A 22,507-nucleotide genomic window follows, 5' to 3' on the forward strand; every position below is an offset into this window, starting at 1 on the left:
AGAGAAGTTTTTGATTTTACAATGCAGGTTCCTCAACAGATCCAATCGGAAGCCAAATATGTAAATTATTTCATATCTTAGCTTGGAAGTAACCCTAATTAATTCTACGAACCAACTTGCACAAGTGGCCTCCATTGAATACACCAAAAAAAGTGTTAGGCACATCAGCTCTATTTTTTTTATGGATGTCCTTGCTGGTGAGTAAGCAAGTGCATTTGCAATCTCGGAAACGGCAGTACAATACCTTTACATAAGAAAACTCCATTTGTTCTTTTCTTATCAGTTATAGACACACATTTTTCTTCTCAGTTATAGACAAACCTTGAATCAATGCTTCAGTTTTTTCTTACTCCAAAATTATCTGTACCTTTTACATAAATCAAAATGCTTCACTGTCTATGCAACAAATTAAGAAATTGCATTCTCAACTTTAGTGCCACGTAGTTAGAGTTGTCAGGATCTTATCTCTTCTATAAATAGAACCATCTTATACACATTATTTACACTAATGTGTATACAATCATTTCTATCCAAGACGTAGTGCAAGCAAATGGGCCCATCCCACACTAATGGTCTCGGTATAAACTCACTCAAGTATGTGGGCTGACCCAACACAGAGAAGCCCGCGGCAACGCCGCGCATAGTTTCTAGTTCTCTTAAACCTGCCTCTCCCCATGATCAGCAGCTTGTTTTTTTATATGGTTCGGGACTTGAGGCCGGCCAGTACCACACGAGTCCACGAACGAGAGAAAACATGTGAGCATCAACTAGTCGTACGGCGTGTTTCAAATACTGATGGTCTGCAGTGATCTTGCCTGCGCAGACTCGGCAGGGGCTTGCACTTTTCGGGGACGCCCCCGACGTGCAGCCGCACCTGTGACCGCCCGAGAGGTGCCGTCCGTGCGCTGCATCTTCTAGTACTCGGCTAAATCCTACTGTACTGAGCTTATTTAAAGGCATAATAATCCTCTCGGTGGCAAAGTTACAAACGCTACTGTACATCCAAGAGCTTTTGCGGAATTGCGGAGGTACTCCAGGTGCCACGCATTGAACTGTTGTTTATTGTGTGGTAACAGAGCAACGGTCGTCGGCGCGCGAGGATGGATCTGGCGTGTAGCGCAAGCACGATCGGTGCAAATCGAAGTGCAGAAAATCGATAACAGTGATTCGCCAGGGACAGTGGTTGCCTAGCGGTTTGGAATAAAAATCAATTCTTTTCATGGAAGTGGCAGCGCTAGTTCTGATCTGGTTATATATTGTAGAATCCCTGGCATAGAACCGCATGGCACATCATGAAATTGGTATGGTTGTTGTCTTGTTGATTTTAAAAAACGGAATATTTTCTCACTATGACGCCGTTCGGCTTACCCCATATCCAACTTGTTCGACTTCTTTTTTTTTAGTCGGAATAATATTTTTCTCTCGCAGAGATTCAGCCAAAACAGCAGTGAACGGAGCCTATGACGACGACGTGCCTAACAGAATTTCATGTCATTTCAGTCTGCCATTTACGACCGATGGCACGCTCTCAATCCAAGCATTTGGACCGCGCGCACCGCGATTTTACAGTAACCAACCCCGCTACCCTCACCGAATTTACAGTAACTACGATCGGGATGCCCATACCCCCTAGCTGCTGCAGCTGATATTGCTCTCCTCACTGGCGCTGCCGCTGCTCCTGCTGCCGTCCGGGTTGCAGCTGTCACTCTGATTGTTCTCTTCCGCCGCGCGCCACGCGGACGCCGAGAAGAGCGGTCGCCCGTGCCAGCCCAGTGTCAGGCACCCCTCGGCCTCCTCGACGCAGTGTCCTTCCCCGGAGAAGAGCCCCACCAGCATCCTCGCCTGCCGCAGCGCGTTGGCCCCCAGCGGCACGGCGGCCAGCCCCGCGCCCGCGCGGCCGCCCCCCAGCCTGTCCCGCCACCGCCTCAGCGGCTCGTGCCGTTCCCTGCGGTCCGCGCCCTCGCCGCACACGATGTCGCAGATCTCGCGCTCCAGGTACGCCTCCGCCGCCGCGTCGCCCGCGCCGCCGCTCGCAGCGTCCAGGGAGTCGAACACCGCCGAGTAGTAGAAGAGCGCCTCCGTGAACCGGTCCAGGAACCCAGGCTTGTTGTGGTCGGCCTCCTGCTCCACGACCGTGAACACCCTGGGGCGCACGGAGGCGACGCAGTCGAGTACGGCGTCGATGGGCGCCCGCGGCCGCGCGTCGTCGGCCGAAGGGTCGGCGGCGAGGAGGCGGTGGAGCTGGAGCACGGAGTTGACGGCGACGGCCTCGCCCTGCGACACCTGCAGCATCCAGGGGCGCACCTCGTCGAGGCGGTTGGCGGCCACGCCGCGGAAGGAGAAGTGGACGCGCACGGAGCGCGCGAGGTCGGCGAGGCGGACCCCGACGTCGCGGAGGTCGTCGCGGCCGGGCGGGGAGGGCGGGCCAATGCCGGTGAGGCGGAGCGACGGCGGCCCGCCGGGGCGGAGCGCCAGGGCCTGGATCAGCGTGGGCCACTGGAGGCCCTGCATCAGGCTGAAGTCGATGATGTGGACGTGCCTGCAGCCCTGGACGGCCTCCAGGATGGCCTGGTTCGCCGTGAAGTGCGCGAACTTGAGGTACGGCCCGGCCTCGTAGAAGCGGTGGTAGAGGAAGGCGTGGTCGTCGGCGGGCGGTGGCGGAGGCGAAGGCGTGGGAGGAGGGAACAGCCGGCGGGACAGCGCGGCGGTGAAGTGGACGGCGACGCGGCCGATGCCTGAGGTGGGCGACACGGCGGCGAGCGCGGCGTGCGCGTCCGCCAGGTGCGCCGACGCGCCCGCGTGGTCGCCCGCCTCCACGGCGCCGGCGCAGCTCATGAGGAGGTGCACCAGGCGGATGCCCGCGGCCTCCTCCTCCTCCCGCCGCATCGCCGCCAGCGCCGCCGCGAAATCGGGCAGCGCCTCCATGTGCTGCATCGCGTGCATGTCCGCGTAGTACGCAGCAGCAACCCCGGCGGCGTCGGGCACCGCGGTGGGCAGCGGAGGCAAGGTGACGTCGTCGAGCCCAGCATCCGCGGGCTCCGCCTCGGGCCACTGGAAGGGGAACGCGCCGCCGCCCATGGCCATGGGTCGGTGAGAGGGGGTGGCTCGGTGGCGTGCTCTGCTCTTCTGTGAAGCGGTCAGCACAGTGACGGCTTCGCGCTTGGCGGGCGGTGAGTGATGTACTAGAGAGAGAGAGAGAGAGAGAGAGAGAGAGAGAGGGGCTGGCTGACGATGACGACCGGGTGGGTGCGGCGGGGGGCGAGGGTTAAGGGGCGGGGAGGGAGGTGAGGTCTGAGGTGACGTCGGTTACACGTGGAGAGGCGGGCAGGAGCACGGGGCGGACGGGGAAGGATTCAGAGGCGGGCGAGCGGTCCGAGGCGCCGTGGGGGCGGCCCTGTCTGCTCCTTCTGTCAATTCCTGTGGGGAGGACGGAGCCACGGAGGAGTGTGCAACCCTGTAACTGCACACGGATTTTACTCGTAGAATACTCCAAACTGATGACGAGAGACACAGTACGTAGAGATACCCCGTAGGAATGTAGTAGGAAGTTTCCTCTTCCTTCCTTCTCATCAAAAAGTAGTAAGGGAAAAACGAGTGTCCTCAGCACAGTGACGCGGCAGGATATTTGGTTTGCCTCCCTCGAGTCTATTTAAGCCCTCCTTGCCACGCCTCATCTAAAACGGCTTCATCGGTGAAGTCAAAGCCGGTGAAGCCAGAAAAACTGATTTTTTCTGGCTTCTAGTCCATTTTAATCTTGGCTTACAAAATAGCTTCATGCTATAGTGTCTCGATTTACACAAAATAGATGAAGCCGAAGCCGACATAAATCATGCCAAAGAGACCCTTACATTCATGGAGTCATAGTTTTCCAAACTGCCAAACACACGGAACATGCATGTTTTTTTTTCATACATGCACATCAATGCCTTGTTTTATTTTATATATCTAACATTGGAGAACACAGGTTTACTTCAGTCGTACTTGTCAGCGAACGAACATTGTTTCTCTTTCACAACAAATCAGCATAAGCTAAATTTCAGCCAAACGAATAGGACGATTGATGCTTGGTTCGTTGCCAAAAACAGTTATATGCGATACTTTCGTATAGTCACATGTTCAATTATATAGGGTCACTATTGTAGTGGCCACTTTGTTCTCTAAATTGTCTATCTAAATAGATTTGGTCGGGCCTGTTCGCTTGAACTTATCAGCCGGCTTATCAGCTAGAATCTACAGTATTTTTCTCTCACAATAAATCAGCTTTAGCCGACTTATCAACTGGCTTTAATACCAGCCGAACAGCCTTCCCTCGAACCAGTGCCAAATTAGATTCTTGAAATCGGCCTCAACTTCTTGAATCAAACTCCTACTCGCTAAAGTCGTGGATTTCTAAGTCCATGGCCACTGAAAGCCTTGCCACTGCTTGTGGCTTCAAACTTGGAGACACGAGTTGGGGAAAGGGATGCCATTACAGTCGGGGAGAATAGCCCGATATCTAATTACAATCGGCTTGTTCGCTGGTTGATTTCTGGGCTGGTTTGGGTTGGTTTTATGTGAGAGAAAAACACTGTTGGTTGGCTGGTTTGGGCTGGTTGAAACCAACAAGCGAACAGGGTGAATGTAACAGAATACAGCTGGACTCGGAACAAACACTTTTCTGACCTCTTATCTCTCCGCCATGCATTTACGTTACATAACGTGAACCAAACGCTATCTTAACTCAAGTGTGTCTATAACTCTGAGACAATGAAAAGCATAACTGCTGTGAAGTGTGCATTGGTTGATAGTTGGTTAGATGAAGGAAATATCGATATGAGATGCTAAACGTTGACGCTATTGTTGTGCCAATCAATCACACAACAAAATCGACTAGACACATGGCCACATGGGACATTAAAGACTTTGTTTCACATCGAGCATAGACCATACTTTGTTTGATACATGGATGTTTGTTCGCTGCAACGTACTCAATTTAACTCCATTGTTGTTGTGGTGAGTGGTGACAAACATTTTTGTCATGGAAAAGTCATGCCAATTTGAGACATTTTGACTCTATATATGTTCAGACAATTGATTGACTCAATTGTTAGCGAATAAAGGGTAGGCAATTATTTAGAGATCATCTGCTTACGCCGTCCACCAACCTGCAATATAGTTTATAGACATTAAAAAAATGCACCCAAATAGAATGGACTTCTTTTAGTGGTGTGTGTGTGGTGGTGGTGGTGGGGGGTGTGGGGGGGGGGGGGGGGGGGGGCATATAGAAGAACAAATCAATACTTACCATTTATCAAACAATCTCCTTTACTCATGCATTCAAGCGGATGACAACATCTATACATGTGGAAATCAAATTGATTAGATTAGAAAATGAAGTGAGGTTACATGCATCTTTTATAAATTTTCTCTTGACCCGTCTTAAAATATCTTGTGAGTATATACTATATTATAGAACAAAATGAATGTGTTATATTGAAAATAAGCAATTTAATAAGAAAGAAAACAAATAGAAACGTTGGATAGAAATTATCATTAAATGCGATAGGAATATGCTCCATGGGAGTCCTAGATTATCGTAGATACACAAGCATATGAGTGTGTACTCCTATATTGCTCAATCAGTGTCTTGTTTAGCTGCTCTAGTTCCATCCTTCCTTATCTTCAAAGTTAGTGTCGACCGTACCCCGTGTTTCTCGATCCACGCACTTGCCATTTCGCCATGACCTGTGGTTGTCAAGCAAGCTCTAAGTCCACACTGCCCACCAATAGAGTCCCTAGAGGAGAAAGCATTGATGTGCTCTTCTTTGAGCACTTAGACTGGTGCAGTCAATTTGCACATTTGTGACGACTAGATTATCACGAGTGAACCTTTTTTTGGATGATGATCAAGAAAAAGGTAATTAAATATTAAAGTTTGTGAGGTATTTGAAAGTTATATATTGTTCTCACACTAACAACAATATCTACGTATATCTTAAAGGATTACCGTTTTTTTTTGCTGATAGCCGCAGTCTGTGTATAGTAAGGGTATCCACAATATGATAAAAAGATAGTACTAAGCAATAAGTGTTGCATGAGAATTGACCGTAGCCATTGTGGCAATGCACCTCAAGCAAAGATTATCTGAAATCCACCCTAAGCTTAAGGTTCACCTTAGGAGAACAAAGAAGAGTAAACTTCACTATCGGCCCCTAAACTTGCATGGTGGTGTAATTTGGGTCACTTAATCTCAAATCTTGATTTATAGGTTCTTGTACTTATACGACAGTCTCATCTGGGTCCCCAGCTCTTGAATTATGACTTTTGAATCCCTGAACTTTGTATAGTGATGTCGTCTAGGTCCCTGAAATTGCATGTCAATACAAAATTAGCAATACCACATTAGTGCCATGTGTGTTATCGTGCAAATTCGGGGACCTAGACAAAACTGCCATACAAGTTCTAGCACTTAAATATGAAATTTTGAGAGTTTGGAACCCAGATAACACTGCCATATAAGTTTACGGACTCATAAATCATGACCCGAGAGTTAGGGAACATCGTTGTGCAAGTTTAGGGACCGCCAGTGAATTCTACTTGCAAATATAGAGAGAGGGAGGAGAGGAGAGGGGAGGGGGGCGGGAGAAAAGAGCACACACAAAAGTTGTGAAAGCTGGAGGGAACCAGCAACAAGGATGGTGTTGCCTGCTAATTTTTTCTTTGTAAATGTGAGATCGGCGCAAAGGCGAAAATGCACCGGAACCATTATGCTCTGTGCAATAACTATGTCAATTTAACTGGGTCCTATGTTAAGGTGTGTATTACCAGTTCACACTTGTCGGATGCCGTGAGAAGGGGTACCCTAAGCAAGACCCAAAAAACGACTGCGTAGACTTCGCAAAGATCGAAACCAGCTAAACACCGCTGGCCTCGGCCGATTCTCCGACTCGCCCGAGGCCCCCTCACCACTGACCTCGAGCGACTCCCCGCCAAAGGCCTCGGCCGAGCCACTGACCCTCCGTCTCGCGTGAGGCAGGCTCGGCAGCACTCCGCTGCCTCTTCCTTCTCCCGTCCCTCTGACAAAACGTCGTGTCACATTAACTCAGCCAACTGCTGCCCCTGACGTCGGCCGCATGCTCGGCACAGTACAGCGGAATGGCCGACGGGACAGGAGGCAGGACGGGGCAGGGGTTACCCGCCACTGTACTAACCACCATACACATGGTAGACGCCCATGCCTCACTGTGCTGCCAACTTCTGCTCCGAGGACAACGCGGCGTGGGGAGCCACGTCTGGGCTACTGTGGCCTCGAAATCAGTACCCAGGCCCAATAACTCCCCAAGGCCTCGGCAGTTTGCTTCAGGGGCTCGGCAGCCTGAGGACCCACGTCCGCCAGGGCCCCCCGCGATGGCTTGGCCTCGGCACTTGCAGAGCTACAGCTCCCCACGACGTCATCACACGATGACCTGCACGTCGCCCGGACTGGACAGGGGTTACCCGCCACTGTACTAACCACCATACACATGGTAGACGCCCATGCCTCACTGTGCTGCCAACTTCTGCTCCGAGGACAACGCAGCGTGGGGAGCCACGTCTGGGCTACTGTGGCCTCGGAATCAGTACCCAGGCCCAATAACTCTCCAAGGCCTCGGCAGTTTGCTTCAGGGGCTCGGCAGCCTGAGGATCCACGTCCGCCGAGCCCCCCGCGATGGCCCGGCCTCGGCATCTGCAGGGCCGCTGCTCCCTACGACGTCATTGCACGGTGACCAGCACGTCGCCCGCCATGTCCTGCATCAAGCTGTACCGAAGCCCCACGACGCACAAAATCGAGTATGACCGGCGCGTCACTTCTGCACGACAAGGACGGGGCCACTCCATCGACCATACCACAACAGTGGCCGGCTACAGGGCTCGGACACGCCACCCCTTTTACAGAAGCGCTGTGTAGCAATCTATGTACGGTCCTAGGTCTCCCTTGGGGTATAAAAGGGAGGGACCGGGGCCATTTCTAGGGGCGATCAAAAGAGAGAAAAACACACCGCTAGAACTACGCACTCCTACGCTGCTTGGGAACAACGCCTCAAGTAGCCCGCGCCACCCACGCCGAGACCTGGGACTAGCTCCCTCTCTCACCTAGTTTGTAACCCCTTACTACGAGCACTCCGGTGCAAAGAATACAAGATCGATCTCTCGGACTGGACGTAGGGCCTCGATGGCCTGAACCAGTATAAACCTTGTGTCTCTTTGCATCACCATCCGGGATTAGGGGCACGCAGCATAAATTCACTCGTTGGTTGAGGGACCCCTGGTTCCAAAGCACCGACAACACTGCTCCTACATTAATGGTCATACTTATAAAGTCAAGAAAAGATCAAATGCGTGTAAGGGCCTCTAGCGGTTCCGAGAGCCTCTGTAGCACCACATGTTCTTCAGTGGCAGACGATGTTCCCGTCAACAATAATGCGTCTGTGATGACTTCGTCAATCTCGAGGATTTATCGACCCATCTTTGAAGAAGCTCATTGTGATAGGGTTTGCGTGCGTACGCTCGTAGGGGTGAGTGCGTGTATGTTGTGAGCGTCTGCGTTGTACTGTATAATTCTAAAAAAAACAAATACAAGAATTCACAGGTAAACCTATATCTAACGAGTGTTATAACAGAGACCAGTAATAATACTTAATAAAAATACAGATACACACGGGGTCTTCACTAGAAGAATATACATACGGGTCTTTTCCGTGATTCCCTCCACTGGGCAGAAATCTGGTCATGCGGGTCCATGAGCACAGGAGGACGTACAGGTCGTTAGCCTCGGATGCAAAAGGGAAGGGCAGACGCAGAACTGAAATGAGGGCTGGACTGGACGGCTGGACCCATGGATCAGGTGGTCCGGCCGGACGCGTCGTTGCACGGGGGTACCCTGTCTGTAACAAGAATTTGCTGACAGGGGCGCATGCACCCGTACTTACCCCCTCCCCCTGCATCATCATCATCCCCTAGTAAGGCTCACTCACTCCTACCTTGCAGCGCTGCCGAAAGCACAAGCTCACCTAATTAAAGCTCATGTAGGCTTGTCATTTTGGCGCACACATAGACATGCCGTGCCCAGGAGCACACGGCACCAACCGAATAATTTCAGCAACCGTCCGTCTCCACATCTGAAAATCCAGTCACGGAAACAGAGAGAGCTTTGTATCGAGCGAGGGCGCCCTCCAAAAATGTGAAACGTTCCCATTCTCTCCGTTTTCTTTCTCCTCTCCTCTGGAAAATCAGAAAATGACGCTGCACGGAAGAGCCGATGGGCGATGGCAAGGCTGGAAGATGCTCCCGTCAGGCCTCAGCGTCGAGCAGCGATGGTCCCGGAGACCTTTTTTTGCGTGCTGCTGCTGCACGGCCGGAGCCGGAACGGTCCTTGCTGTTGCTTCAGCCAGTCGGTTGCGGCTTTCTGCCCTGGGCAGATTTGGCTTATAAGTTATGGCTGAAAGTAATGTTGGTTGTTTGATGTGAGAAAAAAATATTATTCGTTGATTGATAAGTCATAGTTTATAAGCTAAATACGACCCGGCGAACATATCTTGGACAGCGCCAGCCGGTTGAATCCGCCGTGAAGATTTCCATGCATTAGTCGAGAGTCGAGACTCAAAGAGACGAGAGTGTACCAGGGGCTTGATTTGTAGTGCAAGTTTCAGAGCATGGCATGGCAGGGCAGGGCAGGCGGAGTTAGATGTGCTAAGTCTATCGACTTGCCGTAAAACCGTGCGGGCGCTTCTAACTTTGCCCGTGACTCCGTCAAGGGTCGTCATCGGTCTTGACAAAACGGAGAGCTGCTGCTGACTTTGATGAATTAGAAAGGTAGAAATAAGAAAATCACCTCCCACACGAAGGGAAAGCTACCTCTTTCAAATGTAAGAAAAAGAAAAGCACTGCCGGAAAACGAAAGACTTCACCAAAATTTTCGAAACACGGTTGCATTTGGGTATGTGGGAGTATATATGGGACTGGAAGTTGTTAGGTTTGATCTCCCACCAGTTAGGTCCAACGGCCTTTTGGGTCTTGTTCTCGCGCCCTGATCGGGGGCGCCCAACCCTACATGGTTGGTGGGCCCCCGTTACACTACGCTATAAATAAAGGTGGGGGCCGGCAGGCTCTTGATACGAGGTTTACCTGAGCCGCCACTCCCCACCGATATTCCCCATCCCGATCTGAGAGGGGCGTAGCCAGTGACGGGAAGCCGCTACCGTCTCCACTGCGCCACCACTTCACTGCACCGACTCCTCTCTCCACCGAACGTCGCTGCCGGCGCGCAGATGGCATCCGCGAACGAGACCCCGGCCGGCGCTTCCACAACTCCGGCTGCTTCGACCACTACGGCCTTCGATGGTCTGTGACTTCATACTCCACCTATCCCTTTTCCCCCTTTTATGTCTCTGTAGTTCATGCATTAGGTTTTGTATATATACTGTGAATCATGAGCATGTATTCCTATTACGATGTATTCTGATCTGATGAATATGAATAAGAATGAATCTAACATTGGTATCAGAGCCAGTTTTATTGAAAAGAAAGATCGAACGAATGAACCAATTTCAGATCAGAAAGAACAGGAACGAACCCTAACCCTAACCCTAACATGAATGAATGAATGGGGTCCTACCTGGGCCCCCATCCCGCCGGCGGCATCGCAACCGCGTGGGACAAAGACCGAGCCGTCGGCCCTCGTCGACGTGTGGGACTGGAACCCGGACCGACTAACGTGGACACCGGTCAGGGCACCGACGTAGGGCAACTCGACGACGGCACGCTCAGCCTTGGGCGAACGCGCGCGCCGGCGAGAAGCTCTGCGGCGGCGCCGCCATTTCCTCTCCTCCGGCCGCCATGGGTGGCCACCAGCTACTGCTGCTCTGTGCGTGGCTAACAGAGAAGGGGAGGGAGGAAGAAGTGGCGGGGTGGCCGGATCTGCTCCGGCAGGTACCCAGCTCTAGTGGGTGCCCTTCCTCCTTGCCGGTGGTGGCCGGTCGCCATGGGCACCTCCACTGCTGTGCCATTGAGAGAGGCGGGGGGGAGGAAAGAAAATGAGTTAGGGTTTTGGAAACGTCTCAGCCGACGCGTTTTGATCCCACGATGGAAACGGACAACCGTCCGATGGGGATGAACGGTCCAGATGTGCTCGTGGCTACTGGGCTCAATATGGCCCAAGCGGGCGTGCCAAATACCGGCCCAGGCCTAGGTTAGGGTCTGGTGCGTGGGGAGCCTGCGCAGCGCGCGCGAGCGAGCGTGGGCCGCGGCGCGAGATGGGCTTTCGGGCCAAAATTGAAGAAGAAGATGATTTTTTTTTGTTTTTTCCAGAAGCAGTTTTTGACATAATTTTTATCCAATGATATTTTGCCCAGAAAACAGTGAATTTTTAGTGCTTCTGGAAAAATAATAATATGAAAGATTATTAAGTTTCCGCTGTGCATGATAATTATTGTTCTCTTTGATTAAATTTGAACCAACGGGATAATTTAATTTTAAGAGAAGTGATGAATTTCTGATAATTTTTTATGAGATTATGATGTTGTTATTTTCTGACCAACGTTGTTAATAACAATATTATAATTTTGATCCATGAGAAATTATGCATTAATTTTACTTCTGCCCAACGGTGATGTAAAATGTTTGCATGGATGAATTATAAGTTTTGATTTGACCAACGTTGAGTTAAAGCATGAAATTTTATGTACAAATGTTTCTTACTTACTCTGGTGTGATTTCAGGAGGCAAATGCATTGTGAATATTGTCAACATCCCGACACTCAATGGGAGTAATCACCGTGTGTGGCGGGAGAAGTATGAATTGAAACTTGCGTTGGGAGAGGTCAATTTTGCCATCACCTCACCGTGTCCTACTGAGCCAGAGGACCCAGTGAGAGGTGAAAATGAATCAGGCGCTGATTTCGCTGCTCAGAAGCGTGATCATGCTGAAATAAGAATGAAATATGACCTTGAACATAGGCAATGGACTCTCTCCAACCGCAAGTGCCTGTTGGTGGCCAAGGCCACCATAGAAGAACAGATAAGAGGCTCAATCCCTGAATGTGCTACTACCACAGAATATCTTGAGAAAATCAAGAGTCAGTTTACTGGGTCTACCAAGGCCACAACAAGTTCACTGATTAAGAAGCTTGTGAATGAGAAATTCACTGGTGGTAGCATAAGAGAGCACATTTTAAAGATGAACACTACGTCATCTAAGCTAAAGGAAATGAATTTGAAGGAGGAGGATTTCTTGATTCATCTGATTTTTGCTTCTTTGCCAAAAGAATATGACACCTTCATTGTGAATTACAATATGCAGCCTAAAAGATGGGGCATAGAAAGACACATCTCAATGTGTGCTCAAGAAGAGGAGAGGATAAAGTCCTCACAGGGTGAATTCACTCATTTTGTGAAGGATGACAAAAGAAAGAATTTTAATGGCAAGAATTCTAAACCACAAGGGAAACCTAAGTGGGATAAGGCCTCTTCCTCCAATGCACAGGGAAAGAAACCCCAGGATTCTGAGAATCAGCAGTATGGTGGAGCTGAAAAGGATCAGTGCAAGCACTGCTTCAAGAACGGACACTATAAGAGGGATTGTCCAGACTTCCTGAAATCTCTGCTAAAGAAAGGTGATGAATTTATTACATTTATAGATGAATCCCTGTATTTATGTTATGATAAATCCACTTGGTGGGTTGATTCAGGAGCAACTACTCATGTTGCAAATTTCTTATAGGGGTTAAGTGGGACGAGAACCTTGCAAAGAGGAGAAAGAACGATTAAAGTTGCAAATGGAGTGCAAGCCAATGTTGAAGCCATTGGAGTTTTTTCTTTAGAATTGAATAATGGTTTTGTACTTAGACTAAAAGAAGTACTTTATCTTCCCTCTTTGCATAGAAATTTGATAAGCGTTTCGAAACTTGATGATGATGGAATTGATTGCCACTTTGGTGGTGGCAAGTGTAAGATACTGGTTGATAATAAATGTGTTGGTCTTGCCTTCCGACAAGACAAGCTTTATTTATTATCTCTTGCTAAGAATGCGAATAATGTATGCGATGAGAATGTGAATGATTCCCTATCTGCGAATGTAACTAAGAAGCAGAAGAGAATTGATAATGTCTCTTCGAAATTATGGCATTGTCGCTTGGGCCATATTTCAAGGGGGAGAATAGAATGATTGGTTAAGGAATCAATTCTCCTGCACTTAGAATTTTCAGATTTAGAACAATGTGTTGATTGTATCAAAGGAAAGTATGTCAAGAAAATTAAGAAAGATGCCAAACGAAGCACATGAATTTTAGAAATAATCCACATAGACATATGTGGTCCTTTTCCTGTGAAAAGTGTGGATGGTTATGATTCGTTTATAACATTCACAGATGACTACTCTTGTTATGGCAATATTTATCTAATTAAAGAAAGATCGGAAGCATTGGATAAATTCAAAATATTTAAAGCTGAAGTTGAAAATCAGCACAATAAGAAAATCAAGATAGTACGATCAGACCGAGGTGGAGAGTACTATGGGCGACATACCCCATATGGCCAAATTCCTGGACCATTTGCAAAATTTCTACAGGAAAATGGCATAGTCGCTCAGTACTCCACACCGGGAGAGCCTCAGCAGAATGGAGTGGCTGAAAGACGTAATCGTACCTTAATGGATATGGTAAGAAGCATGATGAGTTACTCTACATTACCGATTAGTTTATGGATAGAGGCACTGAAAACCACCATTCACATACTTAATCGAGTACCAAGTAAATCGGTGCCTAAAACACCGTATGAATTATGGACAGGAAGGGAACCCTCACTTAACCATTTGCGTGTGTGGGGCTATTGAAGGGTCGAGATGGCGGACTAGAGGGGGGGTGAATAGTCTTTTCTAAAATTAATCACGTCGGCTAACCGATACAAATGCGGAATTAAAACTATCGGTCTAGCCAAGACTATACCCCACTATATATGTTCACTAGCACCTTGCAAAGATAACAATTATGCAACAAAGGTGCCGGGCTAGTTAGAGCTCTCCTAAACAATTCTAGGAGCAAGGTTACACAAACCTATGCCATTAGTATTTTAAGCAACAAGAGAGCTCCTACACATGCTAGTAAGCAAAAGCACAAAGTAACAAAGCTCACTAGCAATGCTTAGTAACAAGGCAACCAATGCCTAATTAGAGAGCGCAAAAACTTAGCTACACAAACTAAGCAATGTGACTAACAAGGTTACTAAAACCAAATTAGCCACGCAAGGGAGCTACTTCTATGCTACACAAGCAAGAAGGTACTTAGCAAGCTACACAAGCTATCTAATTACAAGAGCAACTATACAAGCTTAATATGTATAAAAGTAATTGCAAGCTTGTGTAATGGGGATGCAAACCAACGGGAAGAACATGGTTGACACGATGATTTTTCTCCCGAGGTTCACATGTTTGCCAACACGCTAGTCCCCATTGTGTCGACCGCTCACTTGGTGGTTCGGCGGCTAATTAGCATCACCCGCTAAGCCCGCACGTCGGGCGCCGCAAGAACCTACCCCTTAAGTGAGGGTAGCTCAATGACACGCTTTACTAGAGTTGCTCTTCGTGGCTCCCGCGGGGCGAGCACAATGCCCCTCACAAGCACTTCTCCAGAGCGCCGCACAAGCTTCTTGCGCGCTTTGATGGAGACCACCACCAAGCCATCTAGGAGGTGGCAACCTCCAAGAGTAACAAGCACCACCGGCTTGCAACTCGATCACCTAGTGCCACTCAATGCAACCTCACGATGCAATCGCACTAGAATCGCTCACTCACACAATCGAATGATCACTATCATGTATATGTGTGATGAAGGGCTCCCAAGCATGGACACTAAGTCCCCTTTGGTGCTCCACTCCAGCCATGGCCGAAGGCCACTTCTATTTATAGCTCCAAGGGCTAAACTAGCCGTTACCCCTTCACTGAGCAACGGTCGGGCCGACCGGACGCTCTGGTTGTGTTGACCGGATGCTGGACCTCAGCGTCCAGTCGCCCGTAGAAGGCCACGTGTCTCGGTTCCAACGGTCACTTGACTTGACCGGACGCAGCAGCTTTCAACTGATCGGACGCTGAACCCCCAGCGTCCGGTCGTTTCCAGTAAGGTACCGACCTCGACTAGACGCGTCCGGTCACACTTGATTGGACGTAGCCAGCGTCCGGTCACACTCTAGCTTCTACGTCATCGTACGTCAGCCTGACCGGACACAGCCTGCCAGCGTCCGGTGCATTCAGATCCAGCGTCCGGTCAGTTGACCGACGCCAGCATCTTCGCGATAAACTCGTTTTCACTTCTAACTTCTTCACCCTTGCTCCAATGAGCTAACCACAAGAATTTGCATCCGGCGCAATAGAAAATAGGCCTTCCATTTTCCCGAAAGCGCCAAACCCCTGCAAACACCACCTCCTTTGTAAATGTGCCAACACCACCAAGTGTACACCACCATGTGTATGTGTGTTAGCATTTTCACAATCATTTCCCAAAGGATGTTAGCCACTCAACTTGCCACGCCACTCGATCCTAGCGACAATGCAAAGTTAGATCACTCGAGTGGCACTAGATGACCGATATGCAAACAAGTTTGCCCCTCTTGATAGTACGATCATCTATCCTAAATCCGGTCATAAACTTCTCTACACACCTATGACCGGTGAAATGAAATGCCCTAGGTTATACCTTTGCCTTGCGCATTCCATTCCATCTCCTTCAATGTCGATGCAACACATGCACCAATACGATCAACAATGATATGATCCACTTCATATCATCATATGATCATATTGGTTCATCGATCTTGACTCTACTTGCTCTTCACCATTGCCATCGTCCATCGGTGCCAAGTCTTGCTCAAGTTTCACCGCCACGCGGTCCATCACTCCAAAGCCTTCGACTTGCCCTTCACGCTTGCAACCGGTCCATCAAGCCAAGTCTTGTCTTGATCTTCTCCACCTTGATCACATGACTCAATGTCATGTCTCATGTGCATTTAAGCTCCTTCATCATCACATGTGTGAGCTTTGCAATATTTCCAAGCCATTTTCACCTTTATGGCATATGTTGCTCACACACATGTACCTGTGGACTAATCACCTGTGTATCTCACATAAACACAATTAGTCCACCTAAGTTGTCACTCAATTACCAAAACCAAACAAGGACCTTTTAGCTGTCTGGCTGAGGCAAAAGTGTTTAACCCAAACATAGGAAAGTTAGACTCCAAAACAGTTAGCTGCCATTTTATTGGCTATCTAGAAAGATCGAAAGGATATCACTTCTATTGTCCTGATAGACATACGAAGATTGTAGAAACAAGACACGCTATGTTCTTGGAGGATAACATGATTAGGGGGCATGGTAGCATGAGAAATCAGCCTACAAGAGAAGCGGGTACATGTACCCACTCCGATGGTTGAAGAACCATTCTTCACACTACCTGCTACTATTGCGCCGATAGTGCAGGACACTATAGTGCCGACACCTATTGCAAGTTCTCCCATGGCGACAATGAATGAACATGAGGAACTTGTCCTTGAGGAACCTATAGAACCAAATGTCGCACATGAGGAAGAACAGCAACAGCCCAACATGGAACAAGTGCCAGAGGCACCTAGAAGGTCTCAAAGAATAAGAAGATCAGCTATTACTGATGACTATGAAGTTTATGAGACAGAAGAATTTCAGATGGAGGATGATCCTACCTCATTTGAAGAAGCCATGAGAAGCGACCACTTATTAGAGTGGCTTAAGGCCATGGAAGATGAAATGAAGTCAATGAGTACCAATAAAGTTTGGGACTTAGAAATTATTCCTAAAGGAGCCAAAACAGTAGGTTGTAAATAGATCTACAAAACAAAATATGACTCCCAAGGGAATGTAGAAAGATTTAAAGCGTGACTTGTGGCAAAGGGCTTTACGTAAAGAGAAGGGATTGATTACAATGAGACGTTTTCTCCAGTCTCATGTAAAGATTCCTTTAGAATTATAATGGCACTTGTAGCCCACTATGATTTGGAGTTACATCAAATGGATGTAAGGACGACTTTCCTTAATGGGGATTTGGAAGAAAATGTTTATATGGCACAACCGAAAGGTTTTGTCGTAAAAGAAATGGGAAATATGGGATGCCGCCTAAAGAAATCAGTCTACAGATTGAAGCAAGCTTCAAGACAGTGGTATTTGAAGTTTAATAGAACGATAAAAGGTTTTGGGTTTAAGGAAAATGTTGAGGACAATTACGTTTACGCAAAGTTCGAGAATGGAAAGTACATATTCCTAATTTTGTATGTGGATGATATCTTGCTTGCTAGTAGTGATATCAATCTACTAATGGAAACGAAGAAATTCTTGTCCTCAAACTTTGATATGAAAGATCTCGATGAGGCCTCGTTCGTTTTAGGAATAGAGATTCACCGAGACAGAAGAAAGGGGGTTCTAGGATTATCACAAAAGGCATACATAGAAAAGGTCCTGAAGAAATTTAGTATGCATGCGTGTAGTCCTTCACCTACACCTATAGTCAAGGGTGATAGATTTGGTGAACATCAGTGTCCCAAGAACCAATATGAAATTGACCAAATGAAAGTGGTACCGTATGCTTCAGCTGTTGAAAGTTTATAATATGCTCAAGTGTGTACACGCCCTGACTTAGCTTTTGTTACCAGGTTACTTGGCAGATATCAAAAGAATCTAGGAATTGAACATTGGAAATTAGTGAAGAAAGTCCTGCGTTATTTGTAGGGTACGAAATGCCTCATGCTTACGTATAGAAGATCTGATTCCCTGCAGAGAGAGGGGTATTCAGATTCTGATTATGCGGGAGATGAAAGAAAATCCACGTCAGGATATGTATTTACTCTCGTAGGAGGGGCTATATCGTGGAAAAGCTCCAAACAAACCATAACTACATCCTCGACAATGTATGCCGAGTTTGTAGCATGCTATGAGGCAATGGGGCAGGTGAATTGGCTAAAGAAATTCATACCCGGATTGAAAGTGATTGATGACATAAATAAACCTATGAGGTTGTATTGTGATAACAACCTAGTGGTACAGTATGCTCACAACAATAGGTCAAGTGGTGCTGCCAAACACATTGACATAAAGTACTATGTTGTGAAAGATAAAGTTCGGGATCATATAATAAATCTTGAGCATATAAATACAGACAAAATGCTCATGGATCCGCTCATAAAGGGCTTACCACCCAATGTGTTCAGAGAACACGTAGCCAGCATGGGTTTAAGGAAAAGCCTATGATTCCCGAACATATGAAGGGCCTAAGAGAGAATTTCATTCCAATATGGAGAGGGGTGTTGTGGTTGTTAGTCTAACGGCACTGATTGCTATGACGATGAGACAGCTCTATGCACTAATCTGTAAAGGAATATGATAGAAGCAAGAAAAATATGAATTGAAAGTTTTGAGTATGAAATTAAAGAACGAAGAAAAGATGAGAGATCAAGGGGGAGAATGTTAGGTTTGATCTCCCACCAGTTAAGCCCAATGGCCTTTTGGGCCTTGTTCTCGCACCCTGATCGGGGGCACCCAACCCTACATGGTTGGTGGGCCCCCGTCATACTGCGCTATAAATAAAGGTGGGAGGCGGCAGGCTCTTGATACGAGGTTTACCTGAGCCGCCACTCCCCACCGATATTCCCCATCCTCATCCGAGAGGGGCATAGCCAGTGATGGGAAGCCGCCACCGTCTCCACTGTGCCACCACTTCACTGCACCGACTCCTCTCTCCATCGAACGTCGCTGCCGGCGTGCAGATGGCATCCGCGAACGAGACCCCGGCCGGTGCTTCCACAACTTTGACTGCTTCGACTACTACGGCCATCGATGGTCTGTGACTTCATACTCCACCTATCCCTTTTCCCCCTTTTATGTCTCTGTAGTTCATGCATTAGGTTTTGTGTATATACTGTGAATCATGAGCATGCTGTCGGTGTTTTGGACCGACCAGCCCTCAACCAACTAGTAAATTTGTACTGCGTGTTCCTAGTCCTAGATGGTGATGTAAAGAGACACAATGTTTATACTGGTTCAGGTAATGAACACCCTACATCCAGTTTGAGAGGTTGATCTTGTATTCCTTGCACCAAAGTGCTCGTAGTAGGGGGTTACAAGCAAGGCGAGAGAGGGAACTAGCCCTAGGTCTCTACGTGGAGTGGTGTGGATTGCTTGAGATGTTGATCTCAGGCAGCGGGGAAGCTCGAGCGTTTGTTTATGTGTTCATGCATGAGTTCGCTGCGTGGGCATAGGCCTAATCGTCCGTCTCCTCCCCTAGAAACGGCCCTGGTCCCTCCCTTTTATAGTTTGAAGGGGGGACAAGGGTGATACATGCGCTAGCTACATGGCGTTGTGCGAATGGAGGCGGCATGTCCAAGCCCTGTAGCCTATTACTATGGCGGCATGGGCGATGGAGTGGTCTCGTCCTCGAAGTACTGGGGTGATGCGCCGATCACATCTGATCCTGTGCGTCGTGGGAGCTCCAGTGTTACCTCGAAGCAGACGCGACGGTCGGTGTGAGGGTCACTGTGTATTGACTGCGCGAGAAGCTGAGTCTTAGTTGGGGCCAAGGCCGAACCATTGTGGGGGTCTCGGCAGACGTGAATCCCGAGATTGTGATGTGAATCCTGAGATTGCCGAGACCCTGATGTAGATTGCCGAGGCTTGGAGGGAACAATTGATCTCGTATGCTGATTCTAAGGCTATGGTGATCCGGACTAGACTCCCCATGCCATGTTATCTCTGGGGCGGGAGTTACGTGGCATAGTGTAGTGCAGGCGCTGATCGTGGGCACAGCACCGGAACAGCGGCCGGTAACCTCGGTCGCGCCCGGTCCTGGTCAGTATGTCATTGATGTGACTTACAGTCCCGTCGGCCATTCTGTGGTGTCGAGCCGTCGTCCGGCTGAGATTACAGGAGTGGTTGACGCATTAATGGGACGTGACGCACTATCGGAGAGACTGGTCGAGGCAGAAGCGACGGATTATTCCCGAGCCGACTTCGAGCGAGACGAAGAATCGACGTCTCATCCGAGGCTTTACGCGTGGGGCCTCGGGCGAGATGGAAAATTGGTTCCCCATCAAGGCCCTCTGTGCAAGGCCTCGCACAAGGCAGAGGTTTGGCATGCCGCCGAGACCTCCCGTGCAAGGCTAGGAGCGGGGCGGAGGGCTGGCGGGCTCGGACGAGGCCGGGGTTTAACAAATGGCTTACCCTTTGGCTCTGTTATTGATGGGGTTTAAGTGATTCTTTTGGTATGTGCTCAGGGTACCCCATTTTATGGTACCCGATAGTAGCCCCCAAGCCTCAGAGAGAGTGTGAGCGCTCTTCTTGAGGTTTTGATGAGGCTTGACTTGCAGCAGCTCCTGGCGAAATAGTGTTTCGTACTTTGAGGCCTCGTTGGGTGTGAGTGAGCGCACCCACCGGGTGTAGCCCCCAAGGCCCTAGGGGAGTGGATTTATTCCTTCAGGGTCTTTTTCTCACGTTGATCGAGGGATGTTATCGTATTTGCCGAGCCCATAAGTGCGAGTTTAGGTCGTGGGGCCTCGGCAAGATCGCAGGAAGAACCCCTGAGCCTCTACACGGAGCGCGAGGGTGATGAGGAGTCCTCCTGACTTTTTGTGTGACCCTCGCGCTTCCTTTTCGCTCAGAAGGAGGGGTGGAATATGCTAGGCTACCCTTAGTGGGCGCGAGCGGTGACACTTCCGGTGAGCTATTATCGAGTAAGTCCGAGTGGAGGCCCGTGCCCCATTCGCTAGGGGTTGGCTAGTGGTCTAGAGACACACTCCAAGAGTACTAGAGGGTTTCTCTAGTGGGTGCCGAGGCCGTTCGCTAGGCCCCGGTGGCTCGGTGCCTCCCTACGGTGGGATCCCATTCGGAGACCTCCCTACCGAGCTTGGACACGACTTAGAGCATCCCAAGCGTTTTTGTTTGCTTGGGCCTTGGCCCCGTACGGGCTCACCCATAGTCATCCCTGACTCTGTTGCCCTGGGGTGGTTGTCGAAACCCTTAGGGGCCCAGCCTTCGAACCCCTAGATCGTAACAGGCTCAATGCCCTTTATCACATGTTTCTCAAGTTTCAAGTGCGGGCTTGGGTCGCCTGTCTTTGTCTTGGGTGCAGGAGGAGCCCCTGGGCCTCTGCATGGAGCGAGAGGGTGGTCAGGGGTCCCCTCAACTTTTTTGTTCGACCCTCACACATCCTTTTCATTCGGACGGAGGGGTTTTTTGCTGAGCCCACTCGTGTGCGAGCCTGGGTCGCTGGGTCTCAGCAAAATTGCAGGGAGAGCCCCTAAGCCTCTGCATGGAGCAAGATGGCGATTAGGAGTTCCCCTAGATTTTTGTACACCCCTCGCACGTGAGGGTTTGTTTGTCAAGCCCTCCTCGGGTGCGAGCCTGGGTCATGGGGTCTCGGCATATCTGCAGGAAGAGCTCCCTAGCCTCTGCACGGAGCGAGAGGACCGTCAGGAGTTCCCCTGGCTTTTTGAACAACCCTTGCGTGTCCTTTTCGCTCAGAAGGAGGGGTTGTTTTATCGAGCCCCCTCGAATGCGAGCTTGGGTCACTGGGTCTCGACAAGGTTGTAGGAAGAGACCCTTAGCCTCTGCATGGAGCAAGAGGGTCATCAGGGGTTCCCCTGGCTTTTTGTGCGACCCTCGCGCTTCCTTTTCGCTCGGAAGGAGGGTTGGAATATGCCAGGCTACCCTTAGTGGGCACGAGCGGTGACACTTCCGGCGAGCTATTATCGAGTAAGTCCAAGTGGAGGCCCATGCCCCATTCGCTAGGGGTCGACTAGCGGTCCAGAGACGTACTCCAAGAGTACCAGAGGGTTTCTCTAGTGGGTGCCGAGGCCGTTCGCTGGGCCCCGGTGGCTCGGTGCCTCCCTTCGGTGGGATCCCATTTGGAGACCTCCCTGCTGGTCTCGGATATGACTTAGGGTGTCCCAAGCATTTCGCTTGCTTGGGCCTCGGCCCCATGTGGGCTCGCCCGCTGTCATCCCTGACTCTGTTGCCCTGGGGTGGCTATCGAAACCCTTAGGGGCCTAGCCTTCAAACCCCTAGACCGTAATAGGCTTGACGCCCAGTTCCTTCATCTGAAAGGAATAGGGTGGGGGGATATCTCCCCCATCGGCTCGACTATGGCTGGCGCACCTTTTAAGGCGATTTTCTCAGGGAGGCGGAACGACGCCTGCTGCTGTAGTGGTCGAACACGACGTGGTGTCAACGGATGGGACGTAACTGTTCCCGCGATTAACGACGTGGGCGGTAAAATTGGATTGGGATTAACCACGCCGGATCTGAGGGAAACTTCCCCGATTTCATCGCTCGTCCGTTTCGCCTTCATCCTGCATAAATATGCAATGAGCCTCGCCCCTCCCCTCCTTACCTTGCCTACATTAGCTTTGCCGTCTTTGAGCCGTCACTAGAGTAGAGAGCCCTAGGAGGAAGAAGGGAGAGAGGCGAGGTAGAGAGAGAGAGGG

General features: G+C 49.5%; 1 protein-coding gene across 1 annotated transcript; it reads right to left on the reverse strand.

The window, feature by feature from the left end:
* Nucleotides 1–1,461: 1,461 nt before the first annotated feature.
* Nucleotides 1,462–3,239, reverse strand: LOC136458608 (protein SLENDER RICE1-LIKE 1-like). The gene has a single exon (XM_066458547.1). The coding sequence runs from the start codon at nucleotides 3,082–3,084 to the stop codon at nucleotides 1,630–1,632; it is 1,455 nt and encodes a 484-aa protein (XP_066314644.1). The 5' UTR covers nucleotides 3,085–3,239; the 3' UTR covers nucleotides 1,462–1,629.
* Between the last annotated feature and the right edge of the window lie 19,268 nt (nucleotides 3,240–22,507).

This window comes from Miscanthus floridulus, chromosome 6, assembly GCF_019320115.1.
Source record: "Miscanthus floridulus cultivar M001 chromosome 6, ASM1932011v1, whole genome shotgun sequence".
Lineage (NCBI taxonomy): Eukaryota > Viridiplantae > Streptophyta > Magnoliopsida > Poales > Poaceae > Miscanthus > Miscanthus floridulus.